At 48.4% G+C, this 14,246-nt stretch overlaps 1 protein-coding gene across 11 annotated transcripts in view; it reads right to left on the minus strand.

The window, feature by feature from the left end:
* MEGF11 (multiple EGF like domains 11) overlaps nucleotides 1-14,246 on the minus strand; it is a 313,791-nt gene that overhangs the window by 57,688 nt on the left and 241,857 nt on the right. For all 11 annotated transcript variants that reach the window (XM_079125641.1, XM_079125642.1, XM_079125644.1 and 8 more), the window contains 2 exons: nucleotides 6,159-6,295; nucleotides 1,218-1,430 (listed from right to left, as the gene is read on the minus strand). In XM_079125641.1, the coding sequence (XP_078981767.1) occupies nucleotides 1,218-1,430; nucleotides 6,159-6,295 (350 nt within the window). The remainder of the gene's footprint in view (nucleotides 1-1,217; nucleotides 1,431-6,158; nucleotides 6,296-14,246) is intronic.

The raw sequence follows: 14,246 nt of genomic DNA on the forward strand, positions 1-14,246 counted from the left end.
TCCTCCACATGGGCAACAGAGAGGCAGCTGCCCACTCTCTGACAGCCACGTGGGGCCCTGTGTTTAATGCCTTGCAGCTCCCGCCTGCTCTGCAGACCCAGCCCAGATGCCACTTCCTCCAGGGAGCCTTCTGGAACCAAGGTAGCAGTCGCTAACTAGTGGTAGGTGGTGGTTCAGCAAATAGAATTTTCCTTTCTCAGCAGGACGTATAGAGAGCTGTGCCTCTGGTGTTGTCAGTGCCTGGTGTGTGTGCACGCAGACCCGAGGTCCTGAGGCTGCCTCATGGCCCAGCCCTACAGCACTCAGTGTTTGTTGAATGAACACTCAGGTCACGTACAGGCAGTTTCTGGCTCCAGCACCTCTCTGGACAGTTTCCTTCCCAACTGCCACCCTTGCCTAGAACCACCCTGCTGCTCAGCCAGAGAACTGAGGGCCATTTTCATCTAAGCTGTGACACATGCTGAGGGGCCTCTGCTTGCAGTGACCCAAGGTACCTCGGTGATTTGTGAAAAATCAAGCTGGCAATGAAGAGGGGCAGAGGCTAAGTCCAGCGATCCTGGCACCAGGGCTGCAGAATGGAAGTGTGCTCTGCTCTCCCAGGACAGCCAGGGACCCCCTTGGCTGCCCACAGGCTGAGGAGAAGGGATGCTCCCCACACCTGCTACCTCCAGACGAGAAGCAGTCCGAACTAAGGGCTGGGGAGGTGTTTATCTGGGGCCCAAGTTCAGGCTCCTCTAGAAGAAGGGGCCAGCTTCTGCTCAGGTGCCCCAAGACACACAGGACACAGAAGCAGGGAAAAGCAGATCCCATGCCAACGCCCTGAGAAGGGCTGACTTCTGTCCCTCCTGTTCCTCTACCTTGCCAGGGCCTCTGGGACCCAGGATGGGTCATACAGACTGTTAAGGTTCCTTCGAGTATTGCTCTCTATGTCTCAAGATCCTGCGGTCACCAAACCCCTTCCTTGCTGCTGTGAGTGGGGTCTCAGAGTCCCAGTTTGAAATGTAGGCAACTGGTGGCAGTAGATAGAATTAACTGGGCTCGGGTCCTGACTGTGGCCATGTGGCCTTGGCTTCCCCCTTTTTATCAAGGCCATCATAGGAGCTGATGGCTGAGGTCTCCCAGCTCTTGCCTGTCCTGGATGGCCATGCTGGAGGTGGGGGCTGTGGCCTGAGAAACCCCTGTCCACCCGAGCCCACCCTGCCCCTGCCCAGGCCCACCTGATGGTGTTGTCGGTGTCACAGGGACAGGGCAAGGTGCAGCCTGGGCCATACAGACCCTCGGGGCACAGTCGCTCCTGGCAGCGTGGGCCCTTGTAGCCAGGTTCACACTCGCAGGCACCGGTGGTGGGCGAACACTGGCCCCCGTTGTGGCAGTCACAGCGCTGTGAGCACTGGAAGCCGAAGGTCCCGAAGGGGCACTCCTCTTGGCACCTGTGGAGTAGCAGAGCAGGGCCGTGGGCTGGGCTCCCTCACCTGCTCTTCCAGCTCCTCCCAGCACGCGCCCTTTCCTGCCTCCCCATCCCACAGCCTTCCTCCTCTATCCTCCAGGAAGCACTCCCTGGTGTAGTTCACCGGGTCAGCTCCCTGCCTCAGGCCGGGTCTCCTTAGCACCTCAGCAATGAGTTTGTACAATTATGTTCCACTGATGCCAAATCTGATGTTTTTTCAAATTGTGGTAAACTACATATGCTATGGTTTAAATGTTTGTTTCTCCTCCAAAATTCAGGTTAGAACTCAATCCCCAGTGTGACAGCGTTAAGAGGTGCTGTCTTGGGAAATTAGGTCACGAGGCTTCTGCTCTCGTGAATGGATTCATGTGCCCATAAAACCAGCTAGGTCTATTTCTTTGCCCTTCCATCTCTTGCAACGCCGGAGGACACAGCACCAAGGTGTCATCTTAGAAGCAGAGACCAGGCCCTCAACAGCTCGGCACTTTGATTTTGGATATCCTGGGCTCCCAAATTGTGAGAACTGGAAAACTGTGTTCATAAATTACCCAGTCTCAGGTATTTTGTCATAGCAGCATGAATGACTAAGACAATGTTTAATACAAAACTTACCATTCTAACCACTGAAGTGCACAGCTCAGTGGCATTAAATACTTGTGTACTATCCTGCAACTATTACCACCATTCATCTCCAGAACTTTTTCATCTTCACAAACTGAAACTCTGGACCAATTAATAATAAACCTTATGTTTAAAAATATATCTTAACATGTCTGAAATCAGATAAGTTGTATAACTGATGGTGTGACATAGTTTAATTATCAGTATTTTTCATTCTTAGCAGTGTATAAAATAATGACGCATCTTATAATTAGTGGCATCTGAGGTTTGATGAAATGGGGTAATTTCATTGCTATGCACTGTGTTGCTGGAGTCTGGGGCAGACGTACAGGCTCTCTTCTCTGCTGAGTGATGCTTCTACTCCCCTAGGTGGAGCTTCCCCAGGAGAAGAGGCATCCTCCTTCATCAAATGGGGGCCATTTCCCCTTCCTGGGATTGGAGATCTCCTCGAGGTCAGGGCCAGGGCTGGGTCTCTCCATCGCCTGTGAGCCCCCACCCCCATCCCAACCAGGAGGACTGGGACCCTTTAGTGTCCTGAGTGTGCTTGGGCTGGCACTTGGAGTGCCCAGCATAATGACAATTGTTCTATTTCATGTGACTCACAACCACCAGGTGTGGATCCTCGGTGGGTGGGTGTGATGCCCGCTGTTGCCTGCCTGGCTTCCTGAATGTGCCTCTTACCCCAGCCTGGGGCTAGTTCCCAGGGGAGGCAAATTCATTGTCTAACAACTAGATCTTGACAAGGTAAGGGATAAACCTGGGGGGACTCCTGCATCCCTAAGACAGAAGGAAACAGCCTCTGGTCTCTGGGTTTAGATTATGGGCTCCCCAGCGCTGCTTCAGTGGTGTGGATAGTGGAGAGCCAACCCAAGGGACATCCATGTCTTCATGGATGTCCCATCTTCATCCATGTCCCATCATCAAATGGGACACTCACGGAACTTTATCAGCTTTTATTCGAGGATTCAATGAGATAGTGTGTATAAATGTTTAGAGAGGCAACCAGCTCATGCTCCATGTTCATAAAGAACTGTTAGTCATTATTATTACTTTTTTTAATATTGCTTCTTATAGTTCTTAAAACAGAGCCCATCTGGTGTTCTGACTTTGGATCCTGGCATGAAAAAGCTCCAAGGGAGGAATTCTCATGTGAACAGTGGAGTGGTCTTGAGGAATTATAAGTATTTTAATTATCCTATTTTCCCATTTCTCAGGTATTCTGTATGTCTTCTACAGTAACCAGAGGGAAAAGTAATAATAGATTTTTAAAAAAATATGACTCAAACTTCTTTATCATATCCTGGAGGGTCATGGGTGAAACTGAGCATTTTCCTCACAGGCAGGGCAGGGTGAGTCCGTGTCCCTGTGAGCTCAGTGGCCCAACATGAGGGTGAGTGGTCACACTCCAGGAGATTCAGTAAGGCCAGCTGTGCATGGGGCCAAGAGTGGTCAGTGTGTCAGGGAGACTGGAGATTGGGGTGCCCCTGTCTGTCCCTGTCTAATCTTTTCTGTCTTTGCTGCTCTGTACCCACAGTGACAGGAAGAGGAAGAGAGTGACTAGCATCTAGACTTGAGAGCTTCCCTCACAGGAAGGCATCACCATCTGTCTCCCCACAGAGCCACTGTGGCAAAGGAGGAATCTGGGAGAAGGGCCGGCAGCAGGGGAGATGATGGCAATAGCCCTAAACGCCAGAGAGAAAGGGGTTTCCAGCTGCACAAGCTGAACAGGTAATCTCATTGCCTTCACTTGGAGTTGAGGAGGCTGAGTGAGACAGGTGAGGTGACTTCTCCAAGCTCATGTAGGCTGTGAGTGGCCAAGATGACACTAGATCATCTTCCTGCATATCTTGCTGCATGTCAACCAATCTGAGGCCTCATGAAGAGAAAGACAGTGGAAAAGAGGGAGAAGAAAGAAGAGGGAAGGTGATGTCTAGAGAAGGAGTGGAAGAGGGAAGGCAGAAAGGAGCATGGGGAGGATGAGGAGGAAGACTGAGGCAGACGGGAGGACCAAGGACAGTTAAAGACCTGCAGAATCACTCTCTGACTTGCCGGCCCTGGCTCAGCCTCCGAATGGATCTCTCCAGAAGTCACCAAGCTTTGCTTACCTCAGATGTCTCAAATGTCAGGGGAGAAAACTCACAACAGGAAACACCTCTTCCCCTACATTTGAACATTCCTGTCCTCTGCCTAGCAGGACTGGACAGAGACTGGACACGAAGCTCCTCTGAAGGAGCTCCCAGTCATACTTTTTGGTGTGACTGAATCCACAGCCCCACAAAAAGGATCTAGAAATGAAATAATGGCAACCTAATCCATTTACATAAACGGCCTCTATTTTTTTTCTTACAATTTAAAAAACTTATTTATTTAGAGATCAAGCAACGATGGCTAATGAATTTTACACAAAGCATGCTAATAACAGGGCCTGTGGAACAGAAGGGTAATCACAGCAGGAATTAGTTCTCTACTTAAACATCCTTCCTTTGCAACATATCAATCTAATGTGTCCAATATCACCATTAACAGCCAGATACATTGCTCAATTAAATTACAAAATGAGCTGCAAAGCCCTCGTTACGTCTTGTGTTTAATTTGCACTGGATTCAGCCTATCCGGGGAGGCCCACGTTATTATACCCGCTCAGCGTTAATATGCTCGTGATGATTTGGGGTGGGTTAATGCAGCTGTCACCTACAAAATAAATGGAGGCAATTTTACAAAATATTAAACACCAGGCAGCCTATTTAGGTGGGAAACCCAAATGCTATGTGGCCCTCTGAACTCTCCTGTGGTTGATTGGCAAAGATTGCTAAAAGGGCCCTTTGCTTTGGGGTTTCTGTTTGCCCATGGATCATGGCTGGAACCCTGGACCTACTTGTTTCCAATGACAAAAGGGATACATTCTTTCTCATATGGAAATAGATTGAAGCCAAGGGGTCCTATTCCGATTTGGGGTCTTCCTGGTTCCTGTACCCAGTGGCTCATCCTTAGCATTGCCTGATTTAAGGGAGAGGTTGCTGTAGTCCTGGATCCCCAGATGCCACAACCCACGCTCTAGGCCGGGAAGTCATGTAGATGAACAGTGATTGGTAGAGAGTCAGTAAAAGTTTCAGAGAACCACGGTTAAAGGACAGTCTCTTCTCTGGGCATCACTGAGGATTGGGGTCGAATCTAGTGAGAGCTGAAGCCTTGATTTCATCCATTAGGTCCCAAAGGATGCATTGGTTGACTCAGCTTTACTTCCTGCTTCCTGATGTTGCCCAGGCAAGGGAGGCAGGGGGATGGCGAACAAATGTTCCTCTTGCTTTGCTTTGTCTGTGCAGAGTAACAACACCCAGGGGCCGGAAGGAAACATGGAGCCATGGAGCTAGGCAAGGGTGGGGGAGCCTCCTCTTTACTGGCCCTCTCTCTGGAAGAGACCCAGGTGGTGGAGAGTGAGGGGCAGGGGGCTCGGCCTGGGTTCCATGAGCAAATGCCCTCCTCCAGCTCCAAACCCACGCCCCCTGACACACGCGCTCTCTTCCTCTGCCTCTTGCTATCAGCGTGGCCTCCTTCCTCCAACGGTGGCAAATGTGGGCATATGGCAATCCCTCAGTGAGGGGTTTTGTGGATCACCCATTCTGCTGGGTTGGTCTCCTTTGAGGACACCGGTGCCCTCGTTCAGTATGCTCTCAGGCCACAGGCCTTCAGAGGATGCAAACTCTATCAGAATCTTTTGAGGGGGACTCAAATTCAGAATAAAGATCCACTTCCAGAAGAAATCAGGCAAACTGTGGGGACTGATTTTGCACTCAGCTTCCCTGGACTGGCTGTCAGTGTCTCCCTCTGTCAGTGCAGACAGTGGGTGGCAGGTGCTCAACTCCGTCCCCCAGGCACAGCAGTGCAAATTCAGGGCCACTGGGCTGGGGGAGGGGATGCACTCTGTTGAGGAGGAAGGTTGAGTGGATGACTCTCCCTGGCAGGAGGACCCAGAATGTTTGCTGAGGAAGGAACTCGAAGGTGGGCAAGCAGAGTGATAGGGTTTGGTAAACCTCACACATTCCCTGCAAGGCTGCTGTGAATATGAAGAGTTGGTCAACACCATCCTTACCTGTCACCCATGTATCCGGCGGTGCAGTGGCACTGTCCAGTCACATGGTCACACTGCCCTCCGTGGTGGCAAGGGCAGTCCTGGCTGCAGTTCTGGCCAAATGTCCCTGGTGGGCAGGGCTGGGCACATACTGCCCCCTGAAACAGAGGCAGGAAGACCATCATGGTGGCGCTGGAGATGGCATACTGAGGCCATGTCTCCTAGGAATGATATAGCTGTTGGGCCCCAGGGACCACCCATCTTTCCAATGGAAACAAAGAGATCTGGACACCATGGCTCCACAGCCCTCATCTTAGAGATGGAGACACTGGGGCCAACATGGCCGTCCAACCATTCAGCACACACTTAGGGCTGTATACTAGGTGCTGTGTTAGGCACTAGGGGTACAAAAAATGAGACTTGATTTCTGTCCTCCCAGTTCACTGGGGAGAGAGCCAAGAAAAGCACGAGATGCTGGTATTCTGCACAGAAATGCAATAAAAAGCTGAGCAGATGCCAGGAAGGAGCCCCCAACTGAACATGCTGATGCAGAGACCTGCATTTATCTCTACTCCTTCCTCAACTAGCTGACAGGAGAGTAAAGGGCCCAAAAGGTACAATCCTACAAGGACAAAGGGATAGAGGACAAGAGATGTCACATACTGGAAGATGGGAAAGCAGATGGAAGAGCAGTAACTGCTCTGGCTTCTACTTTCTCAACAATGCATAGTGCCCACCAAGTGAGTGTGGGAAGCCATCTTGATGCTGGCTGATCCAGACCTTTCTAGCCTCAGAAAAGCTCAGGAATGTAGGCATCCATGGAAGACAGGCATCCATGGAAGGCCAAGACACAGGTTGGTGAACAGGACTGTTTGAAAGTTTATAAAAGAAGGAACTAGTCCCTGATCTTTGTCCCCACCTCAAACAACCAGGTAACTTCCCAAGCCTTTCAGAGAGCTTGAGCACACAGGTTTTGGGTACAGGGACACAGGGTGTATTTCTACCTGCCAAATCGTCACACCCCTGCAGTCTTTCCATCAATCCCAGAATGACAATTCCAAACTACCCTTCCTGTGGCAGGAGGCTAAGGATTCCTTTTGGGAGACACTGATGAGCTCAGGAGAAACGACCCACAGATACTGAGGTCCCAGGGTCCCAGCAGCCAATCTAGCATCTCCCTTTGCCTCTAGTTGGCTTTTCTGGGGTTCACTGTAAAACATGATTGAAAGGTCAAAGATCATATGATATCTGAAATGGGTTCTCACATGTAAGATGAAGACCAAAATAAAAAGACAGACAAAAGGAACACAGAGGAATCAGTAACTATGCCAGGAGCAAAGAAAACTTAAAAGAAGAGAAGGGGAAACCCTCTATCATAATTAAAGTGAATATCCTCAGGTAGCTAGTTATAAGAAAGTATTCATGAAAGAAGAGAGTGCTATAAAGGAGATAGCCAGAGTAAAGAGTTTAAAAAAACCTTTTTTTTTTTTAAATGTAGATAGACAGAATGCCTCTATTTTATTCGTTCATTTTTATGTGGTGATAAGGATCGAACCCAGTGCCTCAAACATGTTAGATAAGCACTCTGAGCTACAGCCCCAACCTGAGTAAAGAGTTCTTGAAAATAAAAAAGATGGCAGAAATTTGAAAATTGAAATAGGAGTGCTGGAAATTATTTGCTTGTTTGTTTTTGCAGTGCTGGGGATCAAACCCTAGGAATTCAAGCATGCTAGGCAAGTGCTCTACCACTGAGCTACACTCTAGCCCTAGAAGTGAGGTTGAATAAACCTCCTACAAAATAGAATGAGAGAAAGAGAGGACCTAAAACAGTAGAGAAAACATAATAGAAAGAAAGGAAGGGAGAAAGGAAGGAGGGAAGGAAGGGAGAAAAGAAGGAAGGAAAGGGCATATTATTGTGAGTTTTAAATTATGGGTAAAGAAATGATCCTCAAACTTTTTAGAAAGAGGAAAGCAGTTCCAATAAAAAATCAAGAAGCAAATTATTAGACTTTTAAACCAGAAATTAGAAGACAATGGGGAACACCTTAAAAATATGGAGAGAAAAACTGGGCATGGTGGCACATGCCTATCATCGCAGTGACCTGGGAGGCTGAAGTAGGAAGATCACAAGTTGGAAGCCAGCCTCAACAACCTAGTGAGAGCCTGTCTCAAAATAAAAAATTGAAAGGGCCAGAGATGTAGCTTAGTAGCAGAGTGCCCCTGGGTTCAATCTCCAGTACCGAAAAGCGAGAGAGAGAGAGAGAGAGAGAGAGAGAGAGAGAGAGAGAGAGAGAGAGAGAGAGAGAGAGAGAGAGTTATTTAATTTCCATCCTAGAATTCTACATCCAGCTAAACTAACACCAAAGTAGAGGGTTCAATAAACACATTTTCATATTTCAACAACCTCAAAAAATTAACCTTCCACGGATATTTCTTGAATAGGGTAGAGGATTTTTCTTTTCCACCAAAAAGAAATATCAAAGAAAAAGAAAGGTATGGGTTCCAGGAAATAGGGAACCCAGCAAAAGAGACAGGCAAAAGGAATTCCAGGGTGGTGGCGAGAGAATGTGCCAGAGGACAACCTCGCAGCAGACCTGGAAAGCAGGAGTTCATCCTGAAGCGGAAGCATGCAGGCTTCTGAGAGTTTAACCCCCAAATGAAAACAAAAGCAAAATGCTAATTAAGAGAGAGCTGATGTGTCTGACATTATTGAGTGGCATTTTAAGCTTCTGTCCAGGAGTTATAGGTATAAATTAGTGACAGTATGTATGTGGTCATGTTAACATAAACATGAACCATGATTTAACCAAAAATTATAATAGAATTCCATTGGGAAGGTGGGAGGAGTTGGTCTGTGTGTGTGGTGGAGTTAAATCTTACTCTATGGCAGGAAGTCAATAGATTCAGCTAAAGTCTAAAATGGTAAAATCGAGAAATTGCAGTGAAGCGATTTAGGTAGAAAAATGGAGGGAAATGCCAGAGGAAACATCTACAGGGTTTTAACCTGTTTGCCTTGAGGGATTTGTATGTGGGGCTGGGAACTATTTCCCCTTCTCCCTCGCTCCACTACTAACCCTGTGGTATTATGTGACTTTAGACTAGATAGAGATATTAGTTCTTTACCAAATGTACATTGAGCCACCCTTTCAGCCTCTTATACACCAGAGATAATCATTTCTCTTATGGAGATCAGGGACGATTTTCCAATTAATGAATCAATTAGTTCAACACATCATTATTAAGCACCAATAACCGCTGACCCTGACAGCGGAAAAGCTGTCAGGAAAAGCCTGCCAGACCAGAGTCATCTTCTGAGATGATCCAATTGTGTGGTAATGAATTAAGTGGGAAGCTGCTTAGCTCAGATTTTTCTCCACACGTTTGTCACTGAGGCTCTGGCGGGAGGCACTCGGGGTGGAGGCAGAGGTGGGACAGCCAGGCTAGCGGGTGGGTGGAGTGGGGGAACCGCCTCCTCCTGGGGGGCCACCGGATGTGGCAGACCCCTGCTTTCCTCACTGTACCCCATAAACTCTATGTACTCATGAGTGACAAGGAGTCTTTGTGCAAGTCAGTCCAGGGCTGCATAAGGACACTAACTGTGAAAAAGACACTTTAAGCCAACTTAGGGTGCTATGCCTTCCACACCCCCATCCTCAAGCAGTGTGGCCTCATGTACTTACACACACACACACACACACACACACACACACACACACACACACACATCCCTTGCCCTGATGGGCTAGCCAGGGCTTCCGAACCAATAGGAAAGTTTGGTGAGTAGAATCCTCCTTGCAGCATTCCCTGGGGAAATCAAGCAGCCCTCAGATTTTTTTGTTCAAGTGAGGGAGCTTCTCTTGAGCTCCTACTCAGAATTCCCAAACATCAGGCACCTCAGGTCCCTGAATTTCTAGGTCCCTCTGGCTTGGAGCTGTTGGACCTGAAAGAATTTGATTCCTTGGAGTCTTGCTACCTGGAAGAACACTGGACTTTTCAAAGTCAGACTTGGGCTCAAATCTTAGGTTGGTCTCTTCCTAGATGGTTGAGTGAGGAAAAGTCATGTGGTCATTCTGAGCCTCAGTTTTCTCACCAACAAAATGGGAACAGTAACCCCTGGTCTCCCAGGTGACTGTAAAGTTTGAGATTAGAGATGTGAAGAAATCTGGTTTCACACTGCTTGAGGATGGGGGTGTGGAAGGCATAGCACCCTAAGTTGGCTTAAAGTGTCTTTTTCACAGTTAGTGTCCTTATGCAGCCCTGGACTGACTTGCACAAAGACTCCTTGTCACTCATGAGTACACCTTAATGAGTCAGCTCTCAATGAATATCAATTGAACCAAGTTGACAGCTGATGAGGTGGCGCAAGACAGAAGCCCAGCAGAACCCGGAACCCGGAAGAGTGGAAGAAAACTGTGTAATCCACCATCAGCTGCTGGTTGGAAGAGAAGCCTTTGGGGAGCGCCGGGCAGAGAGCAGACAGGACAGTGTCAGCTTAAGAGGGGAGATCTCTCCTGCTGTGATAGGTTGAATTGTGTACCCTCAAAATTTTAATGTTGAAGTCTGAACTCCTGGTACATCAGAGTAGAGCTCTATTTGGAGGTCACCTTACGGAGGTGACTAAGGTATGTCAGGTGGGTGACCCTGATCCATTGTGACTCATGTCCTTACAAGAAGAGGAGATTGAGACAGACACACAGGGGGAAGACCATGGGAAGACACAGGGAGAAGATGGCCATTGCTATGCCGAGGGGTGAGGCATCAGAAGGTGCCAGCCTTGCAGACACCGTGATCTCAGATTCCAGCCCTCCAAGCCCCTAGAAGATGAGTTCCTGTGGTGTGAGCTGCCTACTTTGTTATGGCAGCCTGAGCAGACTAATGCATCTGGCTTTTGTCAGTTCTGTCTCCAACTGCAGTGAGACTTTGTGTGGCATGTAGAAGGCTGGGCAGAAGGTGAGTCAAGAGTGCTGCTCACTCCCAGTGATGGCTGCCATCCCAGGATGGCGGTGAGCAGTGAACAGTGGTTGGTGTAGGTGGTGTGATCCCAACCATAGGCCCAGCCATGGGCCTCCACAAAACATCCTTCCCAGACCTGAGCATCTTTGATTCTGCAACCTCAGTTCCAGAAGCTTCTCTTTGACTCTCAGTGGTAACTGAACCCCTTTCCCCAGCTTCTCATTTCCAGCCTGTCATTTCCTTCGCATGGGGGTCTGCAGATCTGTGTATACATGCTGTGAGCTACAGGCACACACTCCATCTAGCCTCCACCTCAGACTGGGAACTCCAGGGGGTCTGATCGCATTCCTTTCTCCCTCCCCACCTGCTTCTAGCACTCATCCTCATCAAACTACTCAGTTTCTCTGCTTTACAAGTTCTCAGAGACCAGAAAAAGAGGGGAAATAACTCCCAGGTACTTTGGAAAGGCCCCTCCTAGGAAGGGCTCATGACAGCTGGGCAAGTGGAGTGTCCTGTGTCATTGTCAGGGGCTGATAGCCTGGAGGCCAGAGTTGCAGGCAGTTCCTCTACGGTTCTGCACAGTGCTTCTGTGCTTTTGAGAGCTGTATAATATGAATAAGAAATCATATTCCAGATGGTCTCTGAGTGGGAAAATGTGTGGCTGAAGCCACATGGGGGTCAACGAAAAGTTGGGCAATGGGAGATGATAAGAGGGACTCTTCTCCCCAGTGTCTTTTTCTTGGCCCCAACTCTCCCTGGGAGGAGCCTCAGGGCTGAGCTGCAGCCTCATTATACTATGACTCTGCATGCGAGAGGGGTATTAATAATGCATGCAAATCTGCAAGTTAAATGCTATGTCAAAAATAGAAATGCAATTGTCTACAATAAAATTAAAAACATAAAGTCCAAATCCAAAGATTTCTACGGACAGAGTTTCCCATCATCCAGAAGAACAAACCTCTTGCTGCTCGGGAGATTAAAAAAAGGTGCCTCTGCATGGTGACTTCCTCCTCTCTCCCCCACTGCCTGCCTGCAGCAGCCTCTCTCCGGAGGCCTTTATGCGCTCACGGTCTGCTGCGGCCTGTTCTCTTCCACCCCTTCCCCATCCCACCTCACCACCTGCTCCTGGGCAGGATCTCTAAGGATCCAGCCTGCCCATCACAGATCTCTGAAAGGGCCTTTCCCAGAGAACTGTTCAGTGGAGAAGAAATGACCAGGGATGTGAGGGCTGGCATCAGCTCTTTGTCTTCCTCTGAAAAGACAGAGAAACACAGACAGCCGGGCTGGGATTCAGGAGTCCAGAGGCCTGGATTCTAGGCCACCTCACTCTTAACCAGTGACGTGCCCTTGGTGTTACTAGCCCTCCCTGCCCTCAATTCCATCATCCAAGAAAGGAAGGTATGTACAGACCGGTGGTGTTGAAACCTCTTAAAGCTAGGACACATTTTTCTTTTTTTGGTACTGGAGATTGAACCCAGGATTGCTTTACCACATTCCCAGTCCTTTCTTTAATTTTTTTTTTTTTTTTTTTTTTTTTTGAGACAGCATCTCAATAGTTTCTTAGAGCCTCACTAAATTGCTGTGGTTGGCCTCAAACTCCTGTCTCAGCCCCCTGAGCCACTGTGATTATAGGTGTGTACCACAGTGCCTGGTTAGGACACCCTGTTTTTATGTGAACTCTTATCTAGAACCTAAATACAGAAAATAGATTAAAATAGAGCAATGGGGGTGGGGTGGGAGCCAGAGTCCTAATTATTAGGCCCCTGACTCCCATCCTCAACTCAAGAAACCAGAGGGTTGTGTAGAACAAAGAAAGAAATCCTATGGTTTTGATCAATTATTTCCAAATGCAGACACGGCTGCCTTCCTCTGAGTCATCTGGGAGCTTATTAAAGACAGAGATCCCAGAAGGCTCAGGTGGAGCCAGGGAATCTGTATTTAGCCAATCCCATCCTGTCATGGACTCCGATGTGCAGCCAAGTTTGGACACTGCTGGACCAGATGCACCCCAAGGTCCTTTCCTTTTCTAAAACATTCTGCCAAGCTTGTGCCGGCATCCCTGGGCCTGTTGTTCATTCCGGCTGTCCCTGTGACCTCTGCAGTTACAGCCTCCTGAAATACCTGCTTCTGCTCAGCAGCCCTGTCATCAGGTCCCAGGGGAGGGCAGCCAGCTGTACCAATGATCCTCCCCACCAAAATGGGTTGTGTTTCTGGGGACCAGGCAGGACACAGCCTGGGAGAGTTGGTCTCAGTGCTCTTGTGGCTGCTGTGGGGCCTCAGGCCACAGGCAGAGCCCATGGGCAGAGCCAGTTGGCTGAAAGGAGGCTTGTGGGTAGACTATGGCTTCCAGAAATGTAAAGCCGGCAGTCAAAGATGCCTCTGCATTTGCAGAGCACTTCAGACATGCACGGTCTCATCTGAGGCAGGGCAGGGTTTACTGTTGTTAAATCAATTCTGCACACGGGAAGCAGAGAGCAGGGAAATTGAGGCTTTTTTCAGGGTCAGCACTGGACATGGGACCTGAATTTAGGTCTGTAAGGTTATAAATCCTATCCCCCTTTCCTTCAATGGTTGTTCCAGGTACAAGACCTGGGTTGGTTGAGGCTGCATCAGAAGCACCCGGGATGCTCATTAAAATACAGATTTTTGGGGCCCAAAGCATCTGAATGTGTGTGAACACATGGGGGTGAAATCTTACAAGTTCAGGTGAACCATATCCTGTCTCTCCTCCTTCCCTGGCCCTTTGTGCCATATTTGGCAGCTCATATGAGCACCTATGCCCAAAGACAGAGCCAATCATTTTTTTAAAATTTTTCTTTTTTTTTTTAGTTATAGACAGACACAATACCTTTAATTAAATAAATAATTAATTAATTTTTATGTGGTGCTGAGGATTAAATCCAGCACCTCACATGTGCAAGGGAAGCTCTACCACTGAGCCACAATACAACCCCAGCCCAATAGAGTCAATCTTATGAGAAAAATTTATTTCTTTTCCATGCAAGAGACCACAGGCTCAGGGGCATTAAGCAACTTGCTTTGGCCACACAGCACTTAGATTGCAGACCTGGGGATCCAAGCTGCATCCATGACACCATTGACAGAACCTAATAATCCTTATGACCACAAATGGGGGCTACTCAGGGTGGGAAAGGA

Source organism: Sciurus vulgaris (genome assembly GCF_902686455.1).
Source record: "Sciurus vulgaris genome assembly, chromosome: 2".
NCBI lineage: Eukaryota > Metazoa > Chordata > Mammalia > Rodentia > Sciuridae > Sciurus > Sciurus vulgaris.